Below are 16,904 nucleotides of genomic sequence, written 5' to 3' on the forward strand. Positions count from 1 at the left end.
TTTGATTCCAGGGCGAGCGCGGCGACCAGGGTGAGGTGGGACCCGTCGGACCCAGAGGGGGACCGGTAAGTGATCGCATCTGCGGGAAATCCGGTGAGCGGACGCTCAGTCAATTAATCCCGTTTGATGGCAGGGTGAACGAGGCGAACGAGGACCAAATGGACCCGCGGGGGCGCCGGGTGGACGGGTGAGACCACTAAACATCTGCTCGCAAATGCTAACGATTACAAAATGCCTCCAATGCATCAAATGCTATTACGAGAATCATTCGAGATCAAATTTTGTGTCATTTCGATCGCAAAAAAGTAGTCATTTTAGGATGGGGGCAGCTGTGGTTCAGTTGGTAGAACAACTCATCCATTCACTGAAAGGTCAGTGGTTCAAATCCCAGTTCCAGCTTGAGCAGTTATCATATAAATTGATTTCCAACAGTCTTTTGTCTTCATTCCACTCGGAGAAAAAGACCACAGGTGCACAATAAATGACTCCATAAATGAACAGTCCCGTTTGGTTCAGGTAGCATTTGAGGGACATGACCCGAAAATGCTCAAGCGAGTGGAAGCACACCATTGCACATAGGAAAAAACCCATGCGCCACTTGAGCTCTTCTAAAGCTAAGTCATATGTTTAATTGGCATACCTGCTTGATAAGCCTTGATATTGCGGTGTGTGTAGGCACGTGTTGGAGCGCTAAAATGTGTGTGCCCCCCTCCCCCACCCCTGAGGCGTTTCGAGCCCATTTTTGGGGGTGCTGATTTGAAGCACCCCTTTAATGAGTCCCAGCACCCCTAAACCTCTGATCCTAGAATCGTCCCTGGTGAGAAAGTAATTTTACTTAGAAGGAAAAAAAGGCATATTTTGTTCCTGCAAAAAGTATGTAATCTCAAACTTAAATAAATGTTTTTCAATTTGAAAAAAGCAGTAGTCATTTGAGAGCAAATCAAATTCCATGAGATAAAAAGTTGTATTTTTGGAAGAAATAGTCCAAATAAAAAAATAAATAAAAAAATCATGATTTTGTTTATGAAAATAGTAGCAATCTTATGAAAATAGTCCTATTTCTTTCAGATAAAAAAAAATCAACATAAAAGTACCTTGCTCATATAAAAATAGTAAATCAGATTTCTTTCAAGAAAGAAAACAATAATCATGAGAGTAACATTTTTTTTTTTGTGAGGAAAAAAGTAAGTCACTTTGCTCCAAAAAAAGTAATCATAAAAGAATAGTCATACTTTTGAGATTGAAAACCTTTTTTTTGTCAAGACAGAAAGTCGTAAGGAAATGAGAATATATTTGTATTTTCATATTTATGTCGAAAAAACAATTTCAGGAAAAAAAAAATTCCAGCAAAACGTTTTGTGCTCAAATGTTGTTTTTAGGAGCGCGAAAGGAATCTTGGAGGTCTGACGACCACTTTAGGCTGCAAACGATGCAAGACAGAATGAGCTCTGTGTTCTGATTAATGCCCGCAAGCAATCAACTACCGAAGGCTCTCCTGAATCACACGTTCTCCACGGACGACAGGCGGCGGGGGGTGGCGGGTGGGGGGGTGCGTCTCAATTTCCTGTTAGCCGTGCTAACAGCGGCACTAGTGTTGAGATGGTTGACTTTTTGAAATTTGTGGTGACAGGGAAGCAAAGGTGACGTGGGCCTTCCTGGACTCCCTGGACCGGCTGGCTATCAAGGACAGAAGGGCGAAAGGGTAATCAAATACACACGCTGGAATTTACTCGACAAACGGTTTCATAAAAGTCCTTCATCAAAATACTTTGACTTTTTTTTTTTTTACTTTTCAATAATTTTTACATATACAGTAGTTCTAGTATTTTTTTCAATAATTTTTCACCCTTCAAAAAGAGTATTTTTTTTCAAGATAGACAATTTAGTTGTTTATAGAGAACTAAGTCACTTTTTTTCCCAGGTTTTTTTTTCCCAAGAAAAAAATCTTTTTTTTCCCCAAATTCTTTTTTTCAAGATGAAAACATTTTTTCCAAGATAAAAAGTTGTATTTTGACATCATAAATAGCAGGGTACCACTTTTTCTTAGTCCCGGTAGTTTAAAAAAAAAAAAAAAAAAAAAAAGTTACGTGACAGTGCTCAATTCATACGCTGTCTTAAAGGCCAGTGCCCAAAAAGCCGACAGTCAGCCAATGACTGCCAGTAGGAAGTGTTTATAAGAGTATGGTAGCGGTTAATAGGAATGTTTGGAGGATTAATAAGAGTCTAGGGAGGTTCATAGATCTTACAAATATTTATGAATGATAAAAAAAATAAATAAATAAAAAAAGAAATTGTGGCCCATACTTCGCAGATTTCACCTATTGTGGGTTTGTCCGGATCCTAACGCCCGCGATAAACAAGGGGAAGGGGAAAGTAGTATACTTTTTCAATATTTTTTTCCCCTGAAAAAGTAGTAATCTTACAATAATTGTTGTATCTTAACAGAATAAAGTCAGATTCTTTTGAAAATAAAACATTTGTTTTTTTCTGACAAATAAGTCACACTTTTTTGGGGAAACATTGTTTTTTTCTAATGATTTTTTTCAAGATAAATATTTTTTCTAAACGGTAAAAAGTTGCATTTTGTGACAAAAATAATCAAGATAAAATCATTAAACTTACTAAAATAAAGTTGTATTTTTCAGTGATTCTTTTTCAAGGTAAAAGTTTTTATTTGCTGGAAAAAAATATTTCAATATAAAAAGTTGTATTTTTATAAAAATGTTGATTTTTTGAATATGAAAAAATCATATTTGGTTCACAAAAGAAGTAATGCTCTTACAAGAATACTGTCAGATTCTTTCAAGATAAAAAGTTGCATTTTTTTCGTCTGAAAAAAGGTTTACTTTTTCATGAGCAGTTTTATAAAACAAAATCTTATCCAAGACAAATGTACACTATATAGTTGGGTAAAACACCCTGCAGCCAATAGCAAATATCCTCGAGTAATTGAGTGCCCTCCCTAAGAACTTTGTAATTTTGCATAGAGGCCACAAGATGGCGGCAAAGTACTTAAAAGGGAGAGGATTGTAACTTATCAGCACCATGCATTTAGCATGCACACAACATGAACCCATGTTACATAAAATAACTTATTCCCCTGATTCACCAGGGCGCCGTGGGTCTGGATGGTCCAAAAGGAGAGCAGGTGTGATTCCACTCATCCAAAGTCACGTAGGACATTTTCTTAGCTCGATAACAAGTGTGACATCCATTTCAGGGACCTGCAGGTGCTGAGGGAACGGCAGGATATCGAGGAGACCTGGTGAGTGACTGCGATGCTGCAAGGGGTCATTTGCTCTCAATTCATACCTGCTTCCTTTCTCTCCTTTTGTCTTTTCTTGTAGGGCGATCAAGGCGAAGCTGGCGAGAAAGGAGCGGTACGTTGGCACAAAACCATCATGATAGCAACACTTTTTTTCATTTATATTACAATTGAAAAATTTAATTTCATTAAATAAGATTTGAACATTTAAAAAAAAAAAATGTATATATATATATATATATATATATATATATATATATATAATATTATATTTCAAAAAGTTGTCACGAGCAAAGTCATAGTCTTTTGAGAAAATACGTATTTTATTATTTTTGAAAGTTAGGCGAATTTTGAAGAATTTGGTGTTTTGTGCGTGCAGACGGGACCACCGGGAGAGACAGGAAACAAAGGACCGGAAGGTGGCCGAGGACAGCAGGGCAAGGAGGGCGAGCCGGGCCAAGCGGGACCGCGAGGCATGCAGGGCGACATGGGTGTGCCGGGACTGCCCGGTGGACAGGGACCCGCGGTGAGAGCTTTCAGTCAACTCGACTTCTACACAACACGAGTCCAAACAAGTCCTTCATGTTAAAATTAGTTTAACAGTTAAAACTAAAAGTTGTATTTTTGTAAGAAAGTTGTTTTTTATAACAAAAAGTATTATAATAATAAGGTCGAATTTACAAATAAAGAATAAAGAAAAAGTTTGATTTTTTCAAGAAAAAATATTTTTGGGAGATAAAAAAAATGTCGCAGTGTTGCAAGAGATAAAAGTTAAAAATGTAATAATGGCACTAATAATTTGTACTTGTGTTCACTCAGGGCAAATCACCAACAGACACGCACATCAAGCAGGTCTGCATGAGAGTCATGCAAGGTGAGTCGCCATCATCATCGTTGACCATCGCCATCATCGCCATCATCATTGTCATCAACATCGTGGTCGTTGTTGTCACTGTTCACAGAGCAGCTGGCCCAGCTGGCAGCAAGCCTGAGCAGACCCGAGTCGGGCGTGTCGGGGCTGCCCGGCCCGCCTGGCCCGCCCGGACCCCCGGGCTCCAGCGGTGACAATGGTTTCCCTGGTCACACCGGATCCCGAGGGCTTCCCGGTCTGAAAGGACCGCCGGGACTGCTGGGCCGCAAAGGACCCAAAGGTGGGACGCCTCGCCCTCCACGTCTCCATAGAGGCCAGCCACATGATTTATATAAAAAAAAAAAAAAAAAAGAAAACAGCCTTCACACAAATAAAGCACCATAAAGATGGAAGAGTTATACTCCTTTCGAGAAAAAAAGTTTTAATATGATGCAATTCGAGTAATTTCTTTGAATTGTATTTTATATATAAATTAGATACATTTTTTATTTTACTTGTTAAAATGTGACTTTTTTTCTACAAAAAGTTGAACTTTATTCTTGTCATGTTGCAACTTTATTGTGAAAATTATTATTTTTTTTCCTAGCATTATTACTTAAATCGTACCTTACTTACTTACTTAGTCTTTTTTGTCAAACATCACTCATAATTGTGTGGGTCCACGACCCCACCATTAAAAATGACTTTTGTGGCGCTCAAGTGAATATCTTTAATTCTGTACTGTGATCAAATCAGTCTTTTTATTGATTTCTTTTTCTATTGGTCCACAGGGGACCAAGGCGACAGAGGGGACCGGGGCCCCACCGCCCGTGGCCTCAAAGGAGTTCCAGGTGCTCCTGGTCTGCCAGGTAAATGACAGGAAGTAAGAAATAGCAAGTAAATGGGAAGAGCTACAGTATAAAATGCTGGGGCAGTCTAATGGAAGCGTTGTTGCCATTTTGCACTGATGCCCCCACGGGCCACCACCAAACCACCAACCACATTCATTCATTGCCCGGGGACACAATAACAACATCCATTTGGGTGGAGATACGAACCGGCGACCCTCCGGTTTCAGGGTGTACGTTTACCCTCTGCCAAGCTGTGCCACTATTAACACTCAATTTCAGATGTTCTAGTAGGATTTTCCTGACATTTGCAAATTTTAGAGCACAACCCATATGTATATATCTTTTGATATAATCTATACATAAGAAAATTGTGTGTTTCCCCCCACCAGGTCAGCCGGGCCGGCCGGCATTTGGCAGCGACGGGCGCGACGGCTCCCGGGGGCCTCGAGGGGCTCCCGGAGTTCCCGGCATTCCCGGCCCCCCGGGACCTTCGGGGCCCGCCGGATACTGTGAGCCGTCGCAGTGTGTCCTGCCCGCCGTGGCGTCGGCGGTGGCGGGGGCGAAAGACTCTGCCGTCAAAGGCCCCGCTGACATGTGAGCAGGAAGCGAGAACCAGAGCACCACCCGCAGGCCAGCCCCAGAAAAACGCCCGAAGAAAAAGTTGCCTTTTCTGTGTACGCTGTAAATGTAAATGCGCAATACACTCAATACATGTCTTTGGTCGGAAAATATTTCACTGCTTTTATTTATTCCAGCAACGTTCCACAGGAAATAAAAGACATTTTGATAAACGCTGACATCTTTTCTTCCTCCACAAAAGAAAAGAAAGGGAAAAATCCAAACCGAAACAGATTTTTAAAATTTGTTTTAAAATATAACAGGTTGCATTCTTTCAGATTGTATTGTCTTGCAACGCAACTTTATTCCTAGAGCACTTAATGAAGATAAACATAAAACAATAACAAAAAATATTAAAATATGATTTTAAATTTTCTGTTGAAAAAAGTAGTTGCCAAATCAAATATATTTTCATAAATGCTAACATCTAAGCATGAGGCGAAAAGTAGGAATTTTATGAGAAATAAGGCATATTTTCCAGATATTTTTGGGCGTTCTGCTAAATTAAAGCCTTTTCTCCAAACAATTATTATCTTATGAGACTATAGTTTGATACGGTATTTAATTATTTGTATAATACAAAAGGAAAACGTACCTCCTTTATTTAAAAAAATAAATAAATAATAATACACAGACAATTCTTATACTGTAGAAAGTAACAACCCTGTTGTTGCGCTACATGAATTGGTGTTAGTTGTACAAATTCTGACTGTACCTTTGAGGCATCTGAATTTGAGTGGCTGAATGAGTCGGGGGGGGTTGGGGGGCTGTGCCTTTGTTTGGATTTGGAGACGCGCGCAGCAAGGTTGTTGCTTTTTTTACATTGGCGAGTTGAGACTGAAAAAAACCAAAACATCAATGATATCATCAATTAGTTCACATCATCTGAAGTCATTGCGGGTTGTGCCAATTGACAAAATTCTGGCAAAACGGAAAAAAATGCATCTGGTATATATTGAAACCGCTGCGCCATTTGCTCAGAAAAAAATCACCATGGGGACGTGAAGTGGGTTTAGCGTGTTAGCAGTTAGCATGTCCAGGAGCTGGATCTCCATCAGATCTACACGGGACTGCTTTGTTTATTGAATCGAACATATTGGACTTCCAAGCTCGAGCGTATTGGTCTGAAATGAGAGCGAAACAAAGTTATATCCTGTCTGTATAGATTGTCAGTCATCCACGTCATCCGAAAAGTTGCGTGGTGGCAACTGGACTCTTGTTGAACTGAACAACACTTGTGGATCCAAAGTGAAACATCATCATCAACCAACAAGAGTTCAATTGTCTCCATTCATCTTTGACATTAACGAAGGTTGATGTATGGATGTCACGGAGCGCAACAAACACTGCAGCCCAGATTCGGAGTCGCTGTTTTGGATGTACTCGCCACTTGAGTTTTCCTCTCCTTCATAATGAATTGCCTGTGTTTACATTCCGCCCCAGGCTAACGTGAGCAGTGTGCTGCAAATGCTGGCTGACCAAGTGAGCTGAACTGGAACAAAATGGAACAAAATAAGATTCGCCCCTTATTATTCTTGGGGACTTCAACAAAGCAAAACTCAACCATGAACTTCCTTAATACAAGTGAGAGAAAAATGTATTGAACCCTTTGGATTTCCTTACATTTCTGCATGAATTGGTCCTAAAATGTGGGCTGATCTTCATCTAAATCACAAGAAGAAATAAACAGTCTGCTTAAACTAATGCCACACAAACAAATTATGTTTTCAAATTTTTTAGTGAAAATAACGAACATTCACAGGACAGGGACAAAAATAGGTCAGTGAACCTCGAGGCTACAGATTCTCCAAGAGCCATACAGAGTCAGGTGTGAGCCAACTTGGAGTCCAATCAATGCGTCAAGATGGAGGTGTGGCTTAAAGCTTCTCTGGCCACTCTTGTCAAGAAGCACTGCATGATGTGTACCTTGCCTTGCTCCAAAGAGCTCTCAGAAGAGCAAGATTAAGTATTGTTGACTTTGTATAAAGGTTACAGTAAGTCAGTTAGGAAAGTAAAAGGTTACAAAAGTATCTCCAAAAGAGAGTCAATTAGTGTTAGAAACAGGAATTGTCCAAAATTAATCCTGATCCTGGTGCACGTCTGATCTGCAACTACAGGAAACGTTTGCTTCCAGTTATTGTTGACAAAGGAAGGCAGTTGTTCAATTAAATATGAAAACATATACTGGTAATTGTTTGTGTGGTGGCGGCACGGTGGCTGACTGGTTAGAGCGTCTGCCTCACAGTTGTGTTCAGTTTGAAGGGGTAGAAACCTGTTGCGTGGCAGGGGGCTCAGGTTTAATGACATCAGTATCACGCAGCTGCTTTTTGCAGGTGATGTGGTTCTGTTGGCGTCATCAAGCCGTGGTCTCAAACTCTTGCTGGAACGGTTCGCAGCAGAATGTGAAGCGGCTGGGATGAAAATCAACACCTCCAAATCCGAGGCCATGGTCCTCAGTCAGAAAAGGGTGCAGTGCCCTCTTCGGGTATCTTGGGGTCTTGTTCGCGAGTGAGGGAAGAATGGAACGGGAGCTCGACAGGCGAATCGGTGCTGCGTCTGCAGTGACGCGGACTCTGTATCGGTCTGTCGTGGTGAAGAAGGCGCTAAGCCGAAAGGCAAAGCTCTCAATTTACCGGTCGATCTACATTCCTACCCTCACCTATGGTCACGAGCTGTGGGTCGTGACCGAAAGAACAAGATCCCGGATCCAAGCGGCCGAAATGAGTTTCCTCCGCAGGGTGTCCGGGCTCTCCCTTAGAGATAAGGTGAGAAGCTCGGTCATCCGGGAGGATCTCAGAGTAGAGCCGATGCTCCTCCGCATGGAGAGGAGCCAGATGAGGTGGCTGGGACATCTGGTTAGGATGCCTCCTGGACGCCTCCCTGGTGAGGTGCTCCAGTCACGTCCCACTGGGAGGAGGTCCCGGGGACGACCCAGGACGATGGCGAGACTACGTCTCTTGGCTGGCCTGGGAACGCCTCGGGATCCCCCCCGGAGGAGCTTGGCGAGGTGGCTGGGGAGAGGGAAGTCTGGGCTTACCTGCTTAAGCTGCTTCCCCTGCGACCTGACCTCGCATAAGCGCAGGATAATGGATGGATGGGCGTGGTTGCAAAAGTGAAAGTACATCACGTGATTGTACCTGTTCTCATCAGGAAGTCCCCCCCATTGGTCTTCAAATAAGGACAATACTCAGTGTAGTAATAATTTAGGTATTCATTTCGCTGGGATCCACGTCATTGTCTTCACGTCCAATGATCGGGAGTCTTCTCCATCATAACTGTGGTGATTCCAACCGTCACCCTCGTCAGTCTCATCATCCCATCACCTGAGAGAACACCTCACCGGAGAGAATGACACAAAGTGTGAAAGGAAAAGAGTCAAAGACAAAACGTGTATCATATTGTGTCAATGTATTGATGAAACAAAAACAAGCCTCCAGTGTGGTCGAAGCACTCTTTTGAAATTTCAATGTTGACTTTGAAGCCCTGCTCATCACTGACAGCGATCACTGATTTAAGATATGAATGATATGTGTGATGATATGAATGTATTTGTCTTATGTTGTGTTGATTGTGCCGTAATTACGAGGACTGTGTGTGTGTGTGTGTGTGTTTATGTTTATGTAGACTGCCAGAGGAGGCTCGTCACGACGACATTTTTCCGGGTCACGTGTTCTTCTCTCACGTCAGCGCGCAGCCAGCAGGCCATCTCCGTGAAAACACCTGTGTTCGTTTCTGCGAAATCACGAGACGTTGGACTGCGCTCAAGAGCTTCTCGTCTTTACTGTTTTCCCACATTTAACAACAGTAACGTTATTGATAAATAGGATAACTCAGGATGCAAATGTATACTTTCTCTAGTCTTGACCCTGCAGAAATACGAATGTCAAGCCAATACGAGCAAGGACCCCATAGAAGTACTTGTGCCATAGATATTACGTGTAGATGCGCCAGCACAATGGCGCTGCTCTGCTAACCGACGTGCCTATGTCGCGGCCATTTTGGGGAGGTCGACGTTCCTATAGAAGGCGATGCATCGACACTGAATTTAAGTCGTAACTTGCATATTCCTCAATTGATTTTCATGAGGGTTACTGTTTTGTCAACACAAAGGTGTATGCTATCAATACAGAAAAAAAAACAATTGTTTTAAAAAGCAAAAAAGAATATGTTAAAGTTACTCCCAGTTTTAAGCAACCGTATGCAGCACATTGTGCCGGCATCGTTGTTTTTTTTGTTTTCTCGCCATCTAGTGGCCCCTGCATGTTTTAGTCACGGTGAGTAGTTTTTGTTAACAAAATATTTTCGATTTTCTTATTTTTGAAAACAAAATTTGAGATTTTCACCACAAATTCGTTGTATTCGCACCGTACAATGACAATGAATGCATTCTCGTCTATTTTAGGGCTTTAACGCAATCTTGTGGAATTTTATGGTGTTTCGGAGAGCAGGAAACGGGCGAGATTTTCAACGGATCAAAGATCTGCGAAGACTTGGTTGGGGAACACGACACGTAAGCAAGGACCCCATAAACACTTGCGGCACTCCATGAAGGTGCCTGACTAAAAACACTAAATAAAACGACAGCAACATTACAAAAAAGAGAATTCGATGCTTTTTACTATTCCATCATATATATATATATATATATATATATATATACATATCACATTCCCCTTGAATTTGTATGAAAACCAAGAAAAAAAATAAAACATTTTTCAATATATATATTTTTTAAAACAAGGATTTCCCCACAAGGAAGTGTGCATATAATAACAACAAACTTCTAAGCAGAGATTCCAAACTTCTTTGGCATGGTTAATTAGTGTTTGCAGCAATGACGACGCTTAAGCTCAGCAGCCACTTCTTGTTTGATGGTGAGGTACTCTTGATCAATTGTTAGGCATCGTCTTGGTCTCATGTCAAAATGTGACCAGCATGAAGAGGACAGTTTAAAAAACACTTCTAATTGAACCAGGATATCTATTGGAAGTTACAGAAAGGCACTGAAGTGTTTTTCTGAGTCGTGTATGTGCCTTGAAGTCAGTAGCATTTTAGTAATAAGCAGGCAGGCAGGCAGGCTTTTTTTTTTGTCTTTTGGGTGTCATCACTTTAATAGAACCATCAAACAGGAACAAGTACAATTTTGCCGCTCAGGTACTAAATCACTCACGTCCACCGATAAGATATAAATAGCCAACTAATAATAATCATCATCAAATACATCAAATTATCAAGTATCCAAGTGTTAAGTTAGGGACATCAAATTAAAAAGGTGTACAAAATATCGCAGACGAAAAGTCCAGTTTGAGATAACAAAAAAAGAAAAAAAAAAAAAATCACATTGTAGCAGTTAATTAGTAAACAAAACCAAAAATGGTTCTAGATGGCCATGATGAGAAACTAAGTATAGAAAGATATCCAGCTTAAGGTACTAGCGCACTCTGTCCTCACTAGTAAGAATTCAGACATACTAGTAAGAATGACTGTCTTAGTAATATTTTTGTCCACTATTAGTGCCATTTTTGGCCTACTAGTACGGAATTAAACCTTACTAGTAAACTACTGTGCAGCTCTATTAACACTAATAGGCTTGTGCCATGCACTAGTAGCCTCCTGGACCTTACCAGTAGCACCAAAATGTCTAGTAGTGTTTTTGATTCATTAGTAACATAGTTGTCCTCGTAGCATGCCGAAATTGTCTTACGAGTTTGCAGAAATGTCATACAGTAGTGGAAAAAAATGTTACTTGTAAGAATCGTTTCTATTAGTGCACTGAATTGTTTTACCAGTGAGGACAAAGTGCGTACATGCACCTTAAGCTGGATATGGAAGAAATGCTGAAGCGGCTTTCCCCAAGTACGAATGAGAACGTTATTTTTGAAAAAGTTGTGAAACAAAGGCAACATATGTTGTTCTACTGGATGCAGCAGTTGTTGCGATGGCTGTTGGAATCTTTGAAGCGCAGACGCATCTTTGGACGATATTTCTCCAGGTAGAAGAGCTGCTTGCTGTTGAATGCTCCACGACGCTTCCTGGACCAAACACAATGACAAAACAAGCAAGCACGTGTTTACAGTGGGAACTGCACAATATTGACCGTATTACTTGATACAACATTAAATCATGTCTTACTTCAGATTATTGTTTTAGTAAATTAATTGGATTCGTTGCAGTCATGTAGAATATTAAAGTTTGAGTAGACATTTTACAAAATGTTTTTGTCATACATCTTAAAAATAAATGTTTTATTAGAAATTTACAACATCAAATCACGACTAATTACAGAATATTTAACATTTTATTTGAGAGTTGCATCAGGGTCGAAGTTTACCGATTCCCGACTGCCTGTGGTAAGTAAAAAAAAAAAAAAAATAGCCACGGCCAAGCTAGCAAATCAACATTCCCGATCGGGCAAGCAGATGAAAACAAATATTGTCATGTTTAGGGATGTCACAATATTCACAATATCGCGAAAATAAAAGTGCCTCAATATCGTCGTTAGCTTACCTCGGCATAAAATAATGAGCCGCTGATACAACGCTTCACTTCCTCATTTGAGTCTAAATGCATCCGATCGGATGGGTAACCCAAGTGATCATGTGTGTACGTCGAAAGAAATAAACTGATTGGCTGACTGGCCCGCGTGACCGCAGCGTTAAGAGGAGTGCGTTAGCGTTGCAACATGCCACGGCGTACTACGCTTGTCAGAGCATCGCTTCACAATCGACTGGGCGAGATAGAGGCGCCTTGTTGTTCACGCCGACCTCTGTGCCAGCCAACGCAGACCCACAGTTCGGGATCAGTTGCCGTGGACCTGTATTTTGCGAAACCAGCGCCCTGGCTCACGGCGGCCGCCACCGGGAACCCCCATGAGTCGGACCTAGCCGTGTCGCTTCTGCCCCCTCTCCTCTGCCGAATTGTTTAAGCATATTGTAACTAGGCTTTACACGATCAGGATTTTTGGGGCCGATCACCGAGTTTAAAAAAAAAAAATGGCGTTTTTTTTTTTTTTTTTTAAATAAATAAATTGGCCGTCAGAATATCTGACGGCCAATAAAGTCATTTAATATATAAATACATTCAATGTTTCACTAGTCATTTAGAATCTTAAACAGCATTTTAAAGGGTGTTAGCCATTGAGAACATGAAAACCCATTTTATTAGGCATTTAGAATATGAAATGTTTTATTACTTATTTGAAATATTAAACAGCTGTGATTGTTTGGGGACCAGTTCAGGGTGTACCCTGCCTCTTGCCCAGAGTCAGCTGGGATAGGATCCAGCATGGCCGCGATCCTAGTGAGGATAAGCGTTATGGAAAATGGAGGGATGGATGAATATTAAACAGCCTTTTAATTGACGTTCAGTTTGTGTTGATGTATTTTTAAAGGCTGATTTTTTTTTGTACATTGAGGATGATTACGATTACATACATGTTTATGACATTTTTTTAATACTTTCATAAATATAGTTTGTACTATTAATTTTGTGCAATTTTCATCATTTATTTGACTCACTGCACGAAAGACGTTTTTGAAGGTTATTGGAACAGAATGTGACTCACTGTCGAATGAACTGCACAGCATCTTCATATTTCATGCCACACTCGATGAGGGCGAGGGCGACCAGGACGGGAGCTCTGCGGGGCAAAGGGAAACCAGACATTTCAAGTTGAGCGCACGGCGGAAAACCATGTCGGGTCGGCCGTTCACCTGCCAAGGCCCGCCACGCAGTGCACGGCCACGCAACAGCCCGGCTCCTCGCGGAACTTGACCTTGAGCAGGTTGAGCCAGTCGTCTACAATCTGGTTGGAGGGAGGAGCGCCATCGTCGAACGGCCAGTCCTGCACGGGACGGAGGAAGACATCAGCCAACAAAATGAAAACTGACTCGTATGTTTCACGCAGGAAAAATGAGAAGGCGCCGTGAAGCGTATTAGGGCTGCCGCAAACGGAGCGATGAGGCTCGGTTTGTCAACTATTTTCTGGTGTCTGATGTGCCGATTCTAAATTTGAAATTTCAACTAGCCCATCAAAATGCACATAAGATTTCACACGCTAAAAATGTCCATGTTTTTAAGAAAGCAAGACTCAGAATGGCCCCCACGCTGCTCCCAAGCAATAAAAATACAGCATTTGTGGTATACTGTACATGTACAGGAAGTCCTCGAGTTACGACGTACTCGACCTACGACGTTTCGATTTCACAACGCCTGTGCCTCGCCAGCCATTTTCTCCCCAGCACCATAGTGTTTCTGCTTAACTAGTGCATAGTGCTTGTCTGTGTTTGTGTGCCGGGTGTATCTTTGCATTTTCGACCTCCTTTTTTCTTACTCTCAGCAGTAACGGTAAGTACAGCATCTTATTTTTTTTATTTTAATGTATTTTAGTTTCTTTATAGGAAGTGTTAACCTTTCCTGCTATGGTCACCTGACTCCGGTTTCCCCCTACATCCCAAAAACATGCATGGTAGGCTAACTGAAAACTCTAAATTGCTCATAGGTGTGAATGTGAGTGCGAATGGTTGTTTGTCTATGTGTGCCCTGTGATTGGCTGGCGACCAGATCAGGATGTACCATGCTTCTCGTCCAGTCAGCTGGGATAGACTCCAGCACACTCGTAACCCTGGTGAGGATAAACAGCTTGGAAAATTGATGGATGGACGGAACCCTTGCTGACTTGGACTTTTGTTTCAAAACATTTTTTTGTGGCAATTATAAGGAGAGTCAATTAATCGCAGATTTTTGCTATTCATGTTCAGCTCAGCTCTTATCAACTGTGAATAGAGGCAAGTCCCAGTTTACATGAGCGCACATTCAGTGAAATGCCATGTTGTGCCACATGTCAGGCATCACTGTGTTCAAATGGAAGAGAAGCGGTATAATTAAGAGCAAGAGGCAGAGAGGGTCCCCTACTAAGCTCCAGTAATTATTATGCTGTTTGTGGTGCTGCTTGGAGAGTGTTAAAACAGCAAGTTTTTGAAGGTTTATAATGACAGCAACAGTGATGCTAATTTCCACTAGCCCGTCAAGGGTATTTCACATTTAGCTAGCAGACTGATTTGATGAAATAATGTGGTTTGGGTGAAGTTGAAGGAAAGGGTGACTCACCAGGACCTGTATTCCCTCTTTCACCACCAAGGTGGCATCATACGTGGCCTCGCACACCCTCACCGCTGTGGTCACGCCATACTTCTTCAGCTCCTGGAGGTCACAATACATGTAAAACCTCGCTGTTGCTACAGATACAAACAGACTGTGCCCTCACGCAGGCGCCATGAATGTCAACTTAGCACTTTTTTTTAGCAGCATGGACACGCATGTCGCCCTCATCCAAGATATACAGTACGCAATCAAAAGGCAACAAACATCACAATTGTTTGATAAAACAGACAACAAAAGCAGCAACGGATGAAGGAGCAGAAAAGTCAGTGGCGAAAAGATGCTTTTACAACTGATAAACATACGAAAAACGTTGCTGCGCCTCATGTTTGTACACACGTGCAAGGTGATGTCCCATTTGTACGCCCGCTTGTCACTTCATGGGCGCATTTCCATGCACAATAGAAGTCGCATTTGTTTTTGTAATGTGACTGACTACATAAAAAGATCAGATTTGACAAGAAACCTGAATTGGGCACCATGCTCTGCAGTGTGAACGTAGCCCAAGTTGCTTAGTCATGCAGTGAACATGACCAGTATGCCACCTTTTACACACAAGCCACAGTCAGCGTTTCATGAAATTTACAAATACCAACCGAGCCCGGCGTACACTATAGTTAATGGACATACAAATAACAATATGGAATAAATGCAAGTAAAGAGCAACGTTTAGCTTGACTTTTTACAATCTGCAGATAAAAAGAGCACCCCCAAAGAACTCCGGGAAGCACCATTAAGCTCCATTATGCTTTGCGCTGCCGACAAAGCCGAGAGTCACTCTAAGGCACACTGCCGAATGACTTAGCCAGCAAATCACACGTCATTCGCACGTCCCCATGGGTTGACCTTCATGTCACTCAAGCAGAGCACACCCACCCTTTAATGGTATGTGCTAGTGTCGAGTGTGTGGATGGTGACCTCAAGTGGTCGAATAACTACCTGCACCTCTCTAAAGCAGTGATTCCCAAATTTTATTGAGCCAAGGCACATATTTTACATTTGAAAAATCTCACGGCACACCAACAAACAAAAATGTCACAGACTTTTGCTCACTTAAAAGTGGGTGGCTTCAGACAATAGGTGCACTGTCCTGAGTTGTTTAACATATCTAGATGGAAATACCATGAAATAAAAGCTGGAATTCTGAACTTTTGTCTCATATTCATCTTTTGATATGAAACCCACATGTCTTCAGTACACAACAAAATCAAGACTTGACCTTGTCGTTCCAATACTTTTGGAGGAGACTGTACGAAACTTAAAAATTTATATAAATGATAAACGAAGGATTACACTATTTTAAAAAACTAAGGCATATTTGGCTGAGGGCTGAAATTTCTGGATGAACTAAAACACAATAAGAGTTGTCAACAGTAGGAGTGACCAAACGCTCACCTCGATGAACTTGTTGAGGGTGGCGTTGGTGGGGTTGTGGGTGATGAGGAACCTCATGTTCTTGTAGGTGATCTCCACCGGCGCGGGCCTGTTCATGCGCGCCATGGCAACAACAACTAAAAAAGCAAAATGGCTTCCGCACGGAAAGGGGGGGAACTAGAGACGCTAAACGTAAACAGTTTGGCGTGGAGGGACAGGAATCCTCCGGGCAGCGATGGTAGGGGGCGTCTCGTTGGAGGACAACTCAGGAGAGAGGAGAAAGGGAGGGTGGGGAGCGACAAAATGAGGCGGGTTCCACCTTGCTCGTGGCCGGGCAGGAGCCAACGGGGAGGGGCGGTGTGCAGCGGGTCAAGTTACCCCATCCAGGCCGAGTTGTAGCTGGTTGCGGGAGGCCTCCCGGTTGTGCCGACGTCAGGGGCGTCCAGGCGGTTGTCCAGTTACTCCGTTCACTCGTCTGCATAGGCAACGTGCTGAGCCTGGCAGTAGTCTCCGCTGCCCTTCAGAAACTCCATAAATGTGCGACCCAGAACACCACAGAACTGCTGCGAGACGACAGTGAAACCAAACGAATTAACGTATGATGTAAAAATGATACTTACTATATCGTATACAAATACAGTGGAACTTAAAATTGTCCAAATTCTCAGCATTTCAATATCTCAACAGTAAATATTCTCAGGTTTCTGTAGTCCTCCAGGAAAGCAGACGGATTATCTTTGTGTTGAATCAAAATGAGACATTTGCAAACATCTGGCTTTTACTTTGG

At 42.0% G+C, this 16,904-nt stretch overlaps 2 protein-coding genes across 3 annotated transcripts in view; one reads left to right on the plus strand and one right to left on the minus strand.

Moving 5' to 3' along the window:
* Positions 1 to 5,757, plus strand: part of col9a1a (collagen, type IX, alpha 1a) — a 28,730-nt gene extending 22,973 nt beyond the window's left edge. For both annotated transcript variants that reach the window (XM_061770248.1, XM_061770249.1), the window contains 11 exons: positions 12 to 65; positions 134 to 187; positions 1,631 to 1,702; positions 3,113 to 3,148; positions 3,221 to 3,265; positions 3,348 to 3,380; positions 3,645 to 3,791; positions 4,085 to 4,139; positions 4,228 to 4,416; positions 4,907 to 4,984; positions 5,356 to 5,757. In XM_061770248.1, the coding sequence (XP_061626232.1) occupies positions 12 to 65; positions 134 to 187; positions 1,631 to 1,702; positions 3,113 to 3,148; positions 3,221 to 3,265; positions 3,348 to 3,380; positions 3,645 to 3,791; positions 4,085 to 4,139; positions 4,228 to 4,416; positions 4,907 to 4,984; positions 5,356 to 5,564 (972 nt within the window). In that variant the 3' untranslated portion in view covers positions 5,565 to 5,757. The remainder of the gene's footprint in view (positions 1 to 11; positions 66 to 133; positions 188 to 1,630; positions 1,703 to 3,112; positions 3,149 to 3,220; positions 3,266 to 3,347; positions 3,381 to 3,644; positions 3,792 to 4,084; positions 4,140 to 4,227; positions 4,417 to 4,906; positions 4,985 to 5,355) is intronic.
* A 5,109-nt stretch (positions 5,758 to 10,866) lies between these two features.
* Positions 10,867 to 16,305, minus strand: ptp4a1 (protein tyrosine phosphatase 4A1). The gene is made up of 5 exons (XM_061770277.1): positions 16,139 to 16,305; positions 14,693 to 14,785; positions 13,297 to 13,427; positions 13,149 to 13,223; positions 10,867 to 11,616 (listed from the first exon to the last, which is right to left on the minus strand). The coding sequence occupies exons 1-5, from the start codon at positions 16,241 to 16,243 to the stop codon at positions 11,499 to 11,501; spliced, it is 522 nt and encodes a 173-aa protein (XP_061626261.1). The 5' UTR covers positions 16,244 to 16,305; the 3' UTR covers positions 10,867 to 11,498.
* Positions 16,306 to 16,904: the final 599 nt, after the last annotated feature.

This window comes from Phyllopteryx taeniolatus, chromosome 4 (assembly GCF_024500385.1).
Source record: "Phyllopteryx taeniolatus isolate TA_2022b chromosome 4, UOR_Ptae_1.2, whole genome shotgun sequence".
NCBI classification, from domain to species: Eukaryota; Metazoa; Chordata; class Actinopteri; order Syngnathiformes; family Syngnathidae; genus Phyllopteryx; species Phyllopteryx taeniolatus.